The sequence below is a fragment of the Eschrichtius robustus genome, chromosome 11 (assembly GCF_028021215.1).
Source record: "Eschrichtius robustus isolate mEscRob2 chromosome 11, mEscRob2.pri, whole genome shotgun sequence".
Lineage (NCBI taxonomy): Eukaryota > Metazoa > Chordata > Mammalia > Artiodactyla > Eschrichtiidae > Eschrichtius > Eschrichtius robustus.
The window spans coordinates 83,250,337-83,264,681 of NC_090834.1; the positions used below are offsets into that span (position 1 = coordinate 83,250,337).

The 14,345-nt window shown below is 41.7% G+C and overlaps 1 protein-coding gene across 2 annotated transcripts in view; it reads right to left on the reverse strand.

The window, feature by feature from the left end:
• Positions 1–466: 466 nt before the first annotated feature.
• Positions 467–14,345, reverse strand: part of BDNF (brain derived neurotrophic factor) — a 34,783-nt gene continuing 20,904 nt past the window's right edge. For both annotated transcript variants that reach the window (XM_068555369.1, XM_068555370.1), the window contains exon 2: positions 467–1,280. In XM_068555369.1, the coding sequence (XP_068411470.1) occupies positions 513–1,259 (747 nt within the window). In that variant the 5' untranslated portion in view covers positions 1,260–1,280 and the 3' untranslated portion in view covers positions 467–512. The remainder of the gene's footprint in view (positions 1,281–14,345) is intronic.

The following is a 14,345-nucleotide window of genomic DNA, read 5'->3' on the forward strand; positions in this document are numbered from 1 at the left end:
TGTTTTAATTCCAACGCTATCAGAAGTTAAAAGCAGTAAAACAGATAGAGTACTAACAAGAACGAAGATACTTACTGTCTAAAATGTAAACGGAATGTTTTGGTTCAAATTTTTGTGAGGCTTTTTTTTTTTCTTTCTTTCTTTTTTTTGTTTGTTTTCTGAAAGAGGACAGTTTGTTATCAATTCACAATTAAAGCAGCATGCAATTTATTAGTAGTATTTTTTAAACTTTTTTTTTTTAACGTTTTTCAATTCTTGGCAACGGCAACAAACCACAACATTATCGAGGAATGTAATGCAGACTTTTTAAAGTTGTGCGCAAAAAATGACTGTTTCCCTTCTGGTCATGGAAATGTCCAATAAATAGATCGTAGAACCACTGTACTGTATAAACTTCATTTATACATGCAGTTCATAAAATTATTTTTTTCTTAACTGAATAATTTACCCTGTTATGTATATATACAAATAGATCATTTTTGTCTCAATATAATCTATACAACATAAAGCCACTATCTTCCCCTCTTAATGGTCAATGTACATACACAGGAAGTGTCTATCCGTATGAACCGCCAGCCAATGCGCTTTTTGCTATCCATGGTGAGGGCCCGAACGTACGACTGGGTAGTTCGGCACTGGGAGTTCCAATGCCTCTTGTCTATGCCCCTGCAGCCCTCCTTTGTGTAACCCATGGGATTGCACTTGGTCTCGTAGAAGTACTGCTTCAGTTGGCCTTTCGAGACGGGGACTTTTTCGAGGACCGTGACTGTCCCGCCTGACATGTCCACTGCAGTCTTTTTATCCGCCGCCGTCACCCACTCGCTGATGCTGTCGCACACGCTCAGCTCCCCACGGCGGGCGGGGTCCGAGTGGCGCCGGACCCTCATGGACATGTTCGCAGCATCCAGGTAATTTTTGTATTCCTCGAGCAGGAAGAGGAGAGGCGGTTCCAAAGGCACTTGACTGCTGAGCATCACCCGGGACGTGTACATGTCCGCGTCCTTACTGTTTTCCTCACTGGGTCGAACTTTCTGGTCCTCGTCCAAGAGCTCTTCGATCACGTGTTCAACAGTGTCAGCCAACGACGACGTCAGGCCTCTTGAACCCACCTTGGGCCCATTCACGCTCTCCAGAGTCCCATGGGTCCGCATACCTGGGTAGGCCAAGCTGCCTTGCCCTCGGACGTTGGCTTCTTTCATGGGGGCAGCCTTCATGCAACTGAAGTATGAAATAACCATAGTAAGGAAAAGGATGGTCATCACTCTTCTCACCTGGTGGAACTGTAGGGAGAAAGCAGAAACAGGACACAAGACTGTTTAGGGCTTTCTTTTGCTGGGATACAAAGCAGCCGTCTGATTGTAATTCCAGGCCATTCTGCAGGGTCAAGGTTTCTGCTGTATTGGTGATAAACTCCAGCTGTACCAGACACAGGTTAATGTCAGTAGTGTGCTCGATGGGCTTTAATATAAACCAGAGCCGTGCAGCCTTGGCCCCAAGGTTTAGCATGTAAACCCGAGATTAGATGGCTCCTGAGCAAGTGAAAAAAAACTGTGGCTTCGAGTTTGCCTCTTTCCTCCCACTTGAGCAGCTCTGTAAGTTTAGTTTTTAATGATCTCTGCTCAGGCTGTCACAGGAAACACAACAGCAGAAATGTTACCAAGCAACAACTGCGAGGGTAATAGTAATCTTTTTTTCCCTCAAGTCAGCAACGTGGCCCTATGGCAGGAACGTGTGACAGGACCAGTAGTGGCTTGTGGGGTCTGAGGGGGGCCTTTCTAGCTGGGGGCTATCCAGGCATGAACAACAAAACAAGTCAGGGAGCTACAAGGAGCCTCCCCATTGACTCTCTTTCCTCCCATGGAGATAATCCATTAGAAGAAAGGAGGGAGTTCCTTGGTGGTCTAGCGGTTAGGATTCAGCACTTTCACTGCTCTGGCCTGGGTTTGATCCCTGGTCGGGGAACTGAGATCCGGCAAGCCGTGCAGTGCGGCCAAAAACAAACAAACACACAAAGAAAAACAAAGGAGAAAGATCATTTCATCAGATCATCCAGTTCTACCGATAAGAAAACCAGTGGTCGTGGAGGACTTGCCTCCCGTCATGAAGAAAGTTTCTATTAGAACTCGGGGCTCCCAAGTCCAGCTTCAATGTTTTTCTACTACACCTTGGGTGGTCGCAACGAAAATAAGTTTTGCTCGTTCCCAAACAGAAATCATTTTCTACACGTTGATTTTAATGACGTGTCTCTGCCTGGGGCTGATACCATGAAAGCAACGTGTCTGCTTGAGAGAGAACTGAAGAAGGTGACATCAAAAAGCTCGAAGGCAATTTCAAGTGCCTGCCACATGCGCATCCACGTGTATCTCCACTAACTCCCTAAGCCCCTCACCCCTCGGCTTTTCTGGCTCTTGTGGAGACCCATCTAAGAGAGCTCAGCCTCTCTTTTCATTGGAATGTGACCTATGTGCACGTGTGTGCGCGAGCTCTGAGTCGATCGTACCTTTAAAAAGCCGGGTGGCATTGTGCACATTTTGGTACAGGCAGCTGAGCTGGCGCTTCTTTCTGGGCTTTTGAAGTTTTCTGGGAAGTCCCTTAACAGCACACTACAAAATTAATCTTTTCCTGTTTGCCAGAGAGTAGCTATACTCTAAATTTGGCTCTCCATCTACAAGCATGCTCTGGGAAGCCAATTAGAATGAGTGAAGAGCGAGGTGAAAACATACCTACAGACACAAGGTTCCCGTCGGATGGTGAAGGACTTCAGGATCACTTACCTGAGGCATCATGTCCCTGAGTAGCAATGAGAAGCATTCATTCCCCCGCCTGAGCCCAACACTCTAACTTTATTCCTACTTCTGAGTTCTGGAGCAAGGACTTACAAAAAGACACGCACGTGCCACAGCTGTTACGCTGTGCCAGTCGGCAGGAAAGGGGACTGCTTTTCCAAGTGCCATGAAGTGTCACTTGCCAGGAGGGTAACCTACCTCCAGTCAGCAGGTCATACTGCAGAAAGAGCTGAAACTCTGGGAGCGAGAACCCAATGTTTCCGTCCTCCACTTTTATCAGAGATCACATTTTCTACTACTACAAGACTTCATTACCATCCCCAAACACCAACCAACTTCCTTGCAGATTCACTCTTGCTTCTGCATGAGTAGCAAGCATGCTCAGAACTGCCTGGAGAACACAGTCGCAGATTAGGAGGACACACTGGTTTGAATAAAACACAGATATCCAGTCTGCTAATACCTGAACTTCTGTGAAGGTTCTGGATTCCACACCATCAAAGAAATGGATCCTCCAAGGAGATTTCTATTCCTGGCAGCTGTATTTACACCACTGAATGAAAATCCTTTCTCCTAGTGTTCCCAGACCAAATTACAACAACCCAAGGGGCACCTCAAATGCAGGCCAATGAAAAAAAGGCGAATTTAGCATATTTTACTCCTCCCCTCTATCACACTGGTAGACATTTGCTGTGATTAGCTATCTTTTAATACCATATTTCATGAAATCTAAGATACTATACTTCTAAAGTACACCATTTTAGATACCACTAGGATATAAAAAACGCAGCCCGTTAAACTATTGCTTTCTTTATCACTTAGAACGGAAAAGAGTTCTTTTAGACTTATTTGGACATATTTTGTCATAGATAACTTCTGTGCATATGTAAAAAAGAAAATTAAGCAAAATAAATTGGTTAAGGCAATGACAACTATGTTGCAACTGCTACATAGCCAACTGACAATAAAATGACATCAACTGTAAGACACAACCCAATTTCAGAGATGTTAAAAAAATGAATAAGAAAATGTGCATCTTAGAATTAATGAAAAAGTTTAGTAAGTATTTACTAAGTGCCCACACTCACTGCTTAAAATGGCCCAAGGTACTGAGGCATCTTAAACTACAGAGTTGGAAGATTATTTTATTATCACTATCATAGTAATGAGTCTTTTAATGATCCTTTTTTCTATACTTGGCTTAAAGAAGTTGACCCTGTAAAGTTATTGCTTTTCACTTGTCACATTGATCTTTTTATTCATAACTTTTTGGTTATAAAAGTAGTTAGCACTTTAAGTATCATTTTCTCATCAGTTCCACAAGCAAATTTTTCAAAGGAACAAATGGCATCTGAGTAAATATTACTTGGCTTTCATCCTGAAGCCCAAACATGGGCATCCCTCAAAGCAGAACATCTGCAGACATTCAGTAATTAAACTACCTGGTGATACAGCCCAACCCCCAGCCGCGGCCCCACCCAGCTGAGTGACTTTCTACAGTGTTAACTGCCTACTGGCTTATAAGGCCAATGCTTTCTGTTGGAACAATGTCACTTCCTAACTTTTCTGTTTCTGACAATGGTTTCTTGATACTTTGGACCACCCAGGCTGCAGGATAGAAATCTTGGAATCAATTCTGCCAATATATTTCTTGTAGAGCTTTTAAATCCAGTCAGTGAAGAAGTCCTGCTCATTTTTCCTTTAAAATATTTCTCCTGTCCATCCTGTTTCTCCCTTCTACTGCCACTGTCTCGGCTCAGCCCTTGCCATCTCATTTTGACTATAATGCCCCCAGCGCCGCCCACCTCCCCGCCCCCCCCCCCACAATGTACATGACATCCTTTCTGCTCCATTTAACTCTGATGACCTGACTAACCTCTCATCTTATGCTCCTATACAAAGACTTGCAATGCTTTTTTATTCCACCAGATCAAATCTAACCTCTTTTACCCGGTATTCAACACCCTTCAAAATCTGGCGTCACCTTACTTAGCTAACTTTCTCATGTTAACTCAGTGCTCCATCACCTCTCCTCTGATCAGGCCAGAGTCCTTGGAGCCCCATATATATTAGTGCCGGGAAGTGACTTGTTCCTTTCTTCTGGAAAATTCTTTTTTCTCTATCTGACTAAATCTTGCTTATCCTTCATGACCCAGTTCAACCATCAAATCACACATGCCACCTTCTCTAAACTACTCCAGCGCACACTGCCCTCCTTCGCCTCTAAAATTCCACATGACATCTCATTTAGTACTTCATTCCCTACTCACTGGTTAATTGGTAACAGTGCTTGCTAATTATGGTCAGTTTTCAATTGGATGATAAGCTCTCTGGATCATGGGTGATTCCCCCATAATGCTTAACACAGAAAAATGAAGTGGTAAACTCAGTCAAAACTTCCCTGGTGGTGCAGTGGTTGAGAGTCTGCCTGCTAATGCAGGGGACACAGGTTCAAGCCCTGGCCTGGGAAGATCCCACATGCCGCGGAGCAACTGGGCCCATGAGCCACAACTACTGAGCCTGTGCGTCTGGAGCCTGTGCTCCGCCACGAGAGAGGCCGCGGCAGTGAGAGGCCCGCGCACCGCGATGAAGAGTGGCCCCCGCTTGCCACAACTAGAGAAAGCCCTCGCACAGAAACGAAGACCCAACACAGCCAAAAATAAATAAATAAATAATAATTTAAAAAAAAACAAAAAACTTACTGATGGGTTTATTAAACCACGAGAAAACAGTGCTGATATCGTTTTCACAGGAAGCCTTTCCATATGGCAGGCACCAGTGAACTCACTGAAATTAGGTCAAGTACAGGCTGTACTAAACCCAAATTATAAGCTCTAAAGTATTTGATAGATGGTAATTATCAGCCATGAGGAATCTCTTGAGTTTCTCTAATAGGGTAAAACTTACCTTGAGTAATAATTTTTTAAAAGCACATAACACTACAACACACTAACTGCCCCTACTACTTCATTTGTTGCTCTGTTTCTAATAGAAGACTTGGAAAGGGGGCAGTAATAATAATTATAGCAAAATTTGGAACTTTCAGTCTTTTAATGTTCTTTGTCCTATTTACCTCGTCAATGAGTAATTTTATATACTGTATTAGGAAATCATAAAAGGTTAAGAACTTCCATGACAATTTTCTTATATGACAATTTCTTCAGGTGAGTATCACACAAGAGATAAAGAGGCTATGCAAAATTGCTAAGTAGCTTGTTAGTCTATATATCTATTTATACATTACAAAATTCACTGCTGTTAATTCTGTTCCAAGCCTTGCAACAATCAACTCAACCACATGTATAAAATGCTAGGAAGGTTGTTTTTAGCCCCATTCTCAAAAAATTAAATATAGTGCACAGAGCTAAAAAGAAAATCAACGAAGTAGAAATAAGGTTTACTTTTAAGCATGACTCACAAGTCTTAAACATTCAACCAAATGAATATCCATGACAGCAGGCTGTAGTAATAACTTACATTTGTCTAAAAGACTACAGAACATTCACAAGCATCGTCTAATTTGATTGCCACAAGGAGACAGGACAGGTATTATTATCCACATTATACAGATGAGACAATTACTGTTCAGACATCATAAAGCTAAAAGGTTCCCTGTCTCAATGTCCACATTTTTACCATCAGGACATGTTCTAAATATATATTTTTTTAATTTAAAATATTTAACCAGAAGGAGGAGAGAAGTGATGCTATGAACGGTGGTCAAAGAAGCAGTTTATAAAGTATGGACACAGTTTTCTGCAGTCGCGTGTATCTTAGAGCCCAACTTTCTAAAGGCAGCACCATTAAGATGATATTCCGACCTTCAAGACCCTTCAACTTTATGGCTTGATTGCTTCAGCAGATGGAATTTCAGACAATTCAGTCCTCCTCTAAAAGAAAGCTTTGCAAAAATTTAGGCATGTTAGAGCCAAGTTTCCATGGCCAGAGCTCAGAAGGGGAACCAAACAATAATATGGATAATTTGGGCATACAGGGGGAAAAATACAAAGCTTTGTTTGTTCCCAGTCCCTTTGGGTTTTGTCTATGAGCATGTAGTCAAAGGAAACACAGTTTAAAGATATAGTTGCTCATGTTAGACGGTCCTATAAGCAACAAGGATAATGGTAATGTTGGCAAAATTATCAATTAATATTTAATTCCTAACATACATGATGCAACTCTATTAAGAGCACAATTTAATGAAATCTTGCAAGTCTAGGCTTATTTTTGTTCGTTCATTCATCAGACATGGATCTGTTTTCAAGTCTTACAGTCTAGGAGGGAGGTAGGACATATATGTAAAGTAACTAAAATATAAAGGTAGAAATGACCCAGAAAAGTATAGGTACAATTCTATAAAGAGAAAGAGGCTACTTCCACTTAGAGAAAGAAGAATGCTTTGTGAAGAAGATAGCGAAGGATAGAAAGGATTTTAATGTATCCAGAAAAGACCCCAGTGGATGGAGGGCAGCTTGGTTAAAGGCACGGAGTACATTTCTGGAGAGAAGAGTTCTAGAGTAGTGAGGTAGAGTAGTGAGGAATAAGAGTGAATGATTGTTAGGTTTTGAAAGGCTCTGAGGGTGATGCTAAAGAATCTGGACCCTGCTGTACAGGCATGGAAGAATCAAGGAGAGTTTCTGAGTGGGAGGAATGCTTCAAGAAGCCCAGTTTACCACAATGTGTAGGAGAACCTGAAAGAATGATACATTGGAAGAGACAAGTCAATTAACTGATTTTATTCTTAGCGGCTGTTGAGCTTTGAAAGTAAATATTAAGGAGTTACGTAAGTGTAGAGTTGGGGTTAAGGGGTCTGGACATAATTTTTAACTTATTCTATGTATATATGTATGTGCGTATGTATGTATTTTTAGCCTTAATTAAGTTGCCAAAAGCAAAGGGTTTAGAGAGAAGTGTGCAGAGCTGGGTGGTAACCATGAGCCATGTCTGTCTGGGCCAAAGGAACAGAATGGAGGGAGGTAGAGGGAAGGCGGGCATATAAACTCTCATTCCAATTATGATTACACTGAACTTGGATTCTACTGCTCAGCACTTTTAATTCAAAGATCTCCAAACGCTTTGCAAATATTAAGTAATTAAGACTCATAGGACCCTAGAGGTGCAGGTAACTATAATTATCCCCATTTCATACAGGAGGAAAGAGGACCAACGTTTTTAATCAACTCATCCACTTCCCCTGGTTCCCCTGAAAGAACAAGGTCAGAACCTCAGATTCCAAAGGAAAACTAGGCCTTCACCTACAGGGACTAGTTTCTTCCATCCCTCTGCATTATTTTTGTATTGCTTTCCCATTAGGTATATATTGTTTAGCCAAGAAGACTTAAAAGAGAAACACCTCACATCCCTCAAAGAAAATAATGGGTAGTTGGAATCCACAAACACAACGGAGGGAAAAAAAGCTCATGATCATTACAGATGCTCACCTACGTACCTGAATGACCAATCAACTGAAACTAATAAATATTTTAGTAAATGATGTCTGATAATGCCTATGTTCCAGAGCTTTGAAGGAAGTTCCTTTAAAAATGTAGTTTTTAACCATAACATAGTTTATGTCCAAGAGTATCTGATTACACTTATAAAACACAGCCCTTCATACTACTCTCTGATCCCTGAGTACGCTCATGGTGTTTAGTGACACTTGGAGACATTACTTAGCCTAAGAACGCCAGAGAAATTGCTGGTTCTTAGTTCAAACCTGGAGTGACACATACATGTAAGTACCATGAAAAAAAGGTGTATTTCCCTGAATCATAAATTTGATAGACAAAATTACAAACATCTTTGATAGAAAGCCCTATAGCTCTGGCCCTCTATTCACTCCTTCTATTCCCCATCGCATTTCTGAAAAAGGATTTTTTCTATTGGTTGGAGACCTGCCTTATCCAGGAGTAAAACCAGACCGTAATCTCCATTAGGAGAGGGACTGGGCATTCTCTGAATTACCACAATTTGTACAGTACCTTGCACAAACTAGGTTCCTACACACATTAAATGACTCAGTTCCCCTCTGTACTGGTAATATTTGCCTAGTATTTAGGGAGGTGCAATTAAAGTAAGAGCAGTAAGCCTTAAAGTGAGCTATAATGATGGAATGAATTTCGGAATAAGAGATAGGAAATGCCTGGCACAAGGACCAGGCCTGGGCAAAGAACACACTTCACCTGGCATTCCAACCCCAGGCACAGCTGCCACCCTGCAAAGGTCTACAAGTGCTTCCATCATTACTGCTCTGGGAAACCTGCTGTTCTACCGGAACCAAGGCAGCATCCCAGAAAGTCAGAGGCACCCAGAGCTCGCAGTCTTATCCATGCTCTGCCCCCTTCCTCCGCCTCCTCTACACAGAGAAATAGTGCCCCAACAATGTACATCTCTAGTCCCTCCTAAAGAAGTCTCAAGCATACACAGGTCACTTGCCCATCAGATAAGGAGACTGTCTAAAAATTCTTTTTAAATTATTGTTTTCAACCGCCAGTTGTTAGATTACAAGAACGAAATGGCAGTTAACACTCAATTAAAAAGCCTAACCTTTTTAATTAGGATTCTGTTTTCTTTAGAATTTCAGGTGGAATTTGTCATAATGAGCTAAAGTTCATATTTAACAATGTTCTGACTATTAAATTGCCAAAAAGCAAGGTATTATTTATTAAATTTCCACACAGGGTAGACAGTAACATTAATTAAGAAGTCACTGTCTACCTGGTTCTGTGATGTTTCAGTGACCCACTGTGTAAGGAAGGGCCTGAAAAAATTATCAAGTATCCATCACATTTAATGTTAGGTGTTGATCCCTACTAGTCCTGTGAAATCACGGGGAAATTTTTCCTGTAAAGGGAAAATGACTCTGGAAAGAGTAAATAAGGAGATATAAACATCATTGTAACACAGGCATTTAAGTTACATTTAAACATATGGACTTTGAATTTACAGAAAAAATTTAAGTACAAAATTCATTTCATGCAACCTAAATCTCCAACTTCAGATAATTTTTTGAGTGTTACATCTATAATTAAGTGTATTAATGCAATTCCAATTTGTTACTAAGAATACAACAGAGGGAGAAACTTGTGGGGCCTGAAATAAGTTTTAGGAAATGTAGGTATGGGATAAATGTCCATGGGCGGAAATTAAATGAACCCTTGCTTCTCAAAGTGGGATCCACGGACCAGTAGCATTGGCAAAACCTGGGAGCTAATAAGAAAAGCAGCATCTCAGCTTCCCCTCCTCCAAACCATCACAGCATCCACTCAGTCAGAATCTGCATTTCAACAAGACTCATAAACTTCAAGGTGACTCATGTACTTATTAAAGTTGAGAAGCACTGGACTAAGTGATAAAACCAAATGGCGGTTAACATTCAATTAAAAAGCGGTGTCTACGTAAGACACGGAAACGGCAGGGTTAACGTTAACTTAAGCAACCTCCTTGGTTCAACTTGTTTTATTGGGACATTTATTACGTGGCAAAATAGTTCTGCTTTTGTAATGTTAAGTGAAATCTGGGTTCCCTTTATGTCAACTGGCTTTTCCACTGTTGTGTTCATACCATAAAGTGCAGGATACCTATAAACGTGACAGGCTGAATGAGAATTTATAGAGTACTACTGATCTAAATCTGGACTTCCACTCAATCACCCAATTTTATCTCAATGCTACAAGGCAAGTGCAAGCATAACTGGCCTCCCTGATCATTAGAACCCTAACATCACTCACTTGATCAGAATGATACTGGAAATGACATGATCAGTTAGAGCAGCTAGTAGATTTCCAGGCACATTAATATTACTCTCAGCCGGATGTCTCTGATCGTCCTGAGTTCTTTCTGTTGTGAAATGGTGAAACAGACAGAGGCAGAAAGAACTGGCTCATCCACTCAATGGAGATTTCTTATTTCTACGCTTGTCCTAAAACTAACAGATCCAGCTACCTCCTACCAAGTACTATGAAATTAAAACAGAAAACAAAAAACTCACAAAATAAAACAACAACGGGGAATTTCCTGGTGGTCCAGCGGTTAGGACTCCACGCTTTCACTGCTGAGGACCCGGGTTCAATCCCTGGTCGGGGAACTAAGATCCTGCAAGCTCCACGGCACGGCCAAAAAAACCAAAAACCAAAACAAAACAAACCAAACAAAAAACAACAACAGCAGCAAACAACCAAACCCTAAAGTATATTAGCGTACGTATCAAGCATCAAAATCCCCTCTCCAACCCAAATCTGTCTCTATTTCAATAAGGTACCCAGCAGCAACCCGATTTCTCAGTTGAGTTCCAACACCTGGGATCATTTGCTTCAAGACTGAAGCACCCAAAATGGTTTTAAAAAAATGTTAGATTTCCAAAGAAAAGTAAAAACTTTGAGTTGAACAACATTATCAGGGAGTTGATGGGGTAGGGTAATTTCATAAACAGAACTGCTAGAGACCGGTCCACTCTTTAGGCTTTTTACAAAGGACTAAAAAAGATGGCTAGTTTCCAAACCCCAAGAAGTCACCAAGTTCACCAGTACAAATGCAAGTGACTCACACTGGGAACCCTGATATCGTGGCTGTTACATCATTGGCAAATGGGTGGGTGAGATGGGGCTGAGATGCCACAAAACCCTATTTTCCCAGGCAGTATCCACCTTGAGCCCCACACAGTACAGATGTCAACAAAGCTAAGGGACTGCCTCTCCACATCACAAACAAGGTGCACCTACTAACAGGGGCTGTTGTGAAAGCACACGGTCTTCCAAGTTCCTGGATCCAGGAAGGAGCACGCTCTGTGTGAAAAGAATGCAAGGGTGACACAACTGCATCCTTTGTCCCTAAGGGGAGAACATGCACTAATTCAAACCAGAGGATAAAGAAAATCCACCTTTAAGAAGTCTGCCACAATGTGGAGACTGGGAATATGCCAGAACAATTACAATCGGGAAAAAAAAAGGCAAAGGAAGAAAGTTAAGACCCGTCTGTCCTATTTCAGTCTCATTTTTCAGAACCGGCAATGTCAAGTCGACAGGTTGCTTTCAGAGTGTTGCTGGACACTCTTGAGTTCCTGCCAGGAGGTGCCGTGGGGATTCTGACAGCTGTTGAGCCAACACCCACCAGACACCGTCCCCATACAAACACACTCTTAATGGACCCCAGAGCTGCGGTAGAGGCATGCCTTTCTCAGTGTTTCCACAGATGGTGCTCCTGAAAATTTCCATAGCCAATGTATGCCTGTGGTTAATTAGTTATCTGAGCAATTTCCATAAAGAAAGAATATCTGTACATAATTACACCCATCTTAGGTCCAAACTGGAAGCCTTCAATGTCATTAAGTCAGAAGGGGGAAAAAGAGAATGGGATGGATAATTCTCACCTGATGAAGAGACCTCTCTCTAGATTAGACCCTATCCTCGGAAGTTAACACAGAACTTTAATCTTTAAAAAAGCAAGAGAGGTGAAAATAGTGGGGGAAGAACCTGAACGGAGGATAAGTTGCCTCTAGAATCAAAAGAACAACATTCCTTTAAAAGCTACTACCAAGAAATCCTAGGGGAAAGATAAAATTAGCAAGAGAAGGCTAGCAGCTCTGTTGCTCACCTTTATGAGACCATTTTCAGGAATCGGTTTGTTAAATTCCACTGAAGCACAAACGCACACACCACAGCCCTTCTTCTGGGATGCACAGTCATACCATACAGAAGCGTGTGGGTAGAGGCCAAACATGTGTGGACACGCAACCCTTTCTGTAGCAACACAGTGTTCTGCGCGTTCTCTAGGATTAAAACTGGTGGTTCCACACATCGAGTTGTCCTTCAGGTTATTTTTGCATCCAACTCTATAATTTCTTTTAATTGCTTATTGTAAAACACAGGACAGTGCTCATTATTTGTAGCTTAATGCAGGAGCAAAAATAATTGCGTTCTCCCGCCCACTGCCCTACCCCAGCCCCCAACTCTTCTGGGTGTCACCGTTCATCTGAACAGCACAAGGAAGCCGGTTTCTGGGCCCTGTACATAATGAGCCAGGTGGACCCTATTCCAGAAACTGGCTGTGCTCCAGAGCTACTATAAAATACAAGGAAAATATTAACATCTCAGATGACAAAAGATCCATATGGCTGGTCAGAAAATATCTGCATCATAGAATGTACCTATATGGAAACATTCAATTCTGTGGTTGCGTGAGTATCAGGACTGTGAGAATGTCTGTTTGTCTCCAACCCTTTTCACTCAACATTGATTCCTACAGAAGACATGCAAACTCGAACATCAATACATTTAATCTAAGCAAGGGGATGCGGGCTGTGTTTCTACATAGTACCATAAATAAATACAGTATTGGTAGTGGTGTATATGGGGGGGGGGGAGTTTTGGAAGATGCTCTAGGGAGCTGGTTAAATAAGTAATATCAAACTTCTCTTCACATTAAAAAGTGATTTAAAATAACAGCTAACATTTATTAGCTATGAGGTAAATAATCTAATTATTGACAGTTTACAGCTGGGAAAACTGAGGCTCAGAGAGATTTTGTAAATTGCCTAAGACCATATGCCTGGCATGTGGTGGAAATGGAATTTGAACCTGGGCTAGCTTGCATGCTTCTTTCCATATGGGGTCAGATGTGAATGTGGCGTCATATTTTGAGGGAGGTCTATTGCACCCACTTCTTATTTATTTAAGTAAAGCCCCATGTGATCATTCCTGATAAGTAGTTTGTTTACAGGCTAATTCCACAGAGGTTGAACATAATCTTAATGTTTTTTCTCCACTACCCTCTTCCCAATACTGAATTATTCCCTCAAGGTACCAACCATACATGCATACTTAATAGGGCAGAGTGTCAAAACTTTGCAGGAAGGTTATTTGTTTGAAATGGCAGGACATTTTCCCCTGAGAAGATTTCTTCGGGTACTGGAACAGAACCACATGCTTTTCAGACCAGGAACTACAACTGCCAAATATACGTGTCAACTCCACTTGAGTAAGAATACAGTAAGTCCCCTACATATGAACCTTCAAGTTGCAAACTTTCAAAGATGCAAACGTCCATTTGCATGTCCAATCACGTAAGTTAGTTGATGTGTCTGGCGTACATTGTCACGTGCATGCATCCTCTACAAGTGGTTGTCCTTTTGTGCACTTCACAGCACTGTTGCTGTGCAACACAAGGAGCTTACTAATGAAGACCTGATGGAATTGGAGGCCCAGAGAAAGGACGAAGAAAGACAAGAGGAAGAAGTAACTGAAGAACCGAAGAGATTCACGATGCAGGAAATGGCAAGGGGATTTTCTTTATCTGAGGAGGCACTGTTAGTTTTTGAGGCACAGGACCCGAACGTAGAACAGTACACGAAGGTTGCAGCAGCCGTTCAGAATGCAATCCAGTGCTACCGTGTCGTCTATGATGAGGAAAAAAGAGCTACTACCCAGACATCGCTGGATCGTTTTTTCAAGAGGGTAGATAGAATTGAATCCAGCAAGGAACCAGAACCTGTGCCATCAACGTCAGGCGTGAGTGAAACTGCAGCTTGCCCTCCGTCTCCTATTGCTGACGATCCCTCAGCTC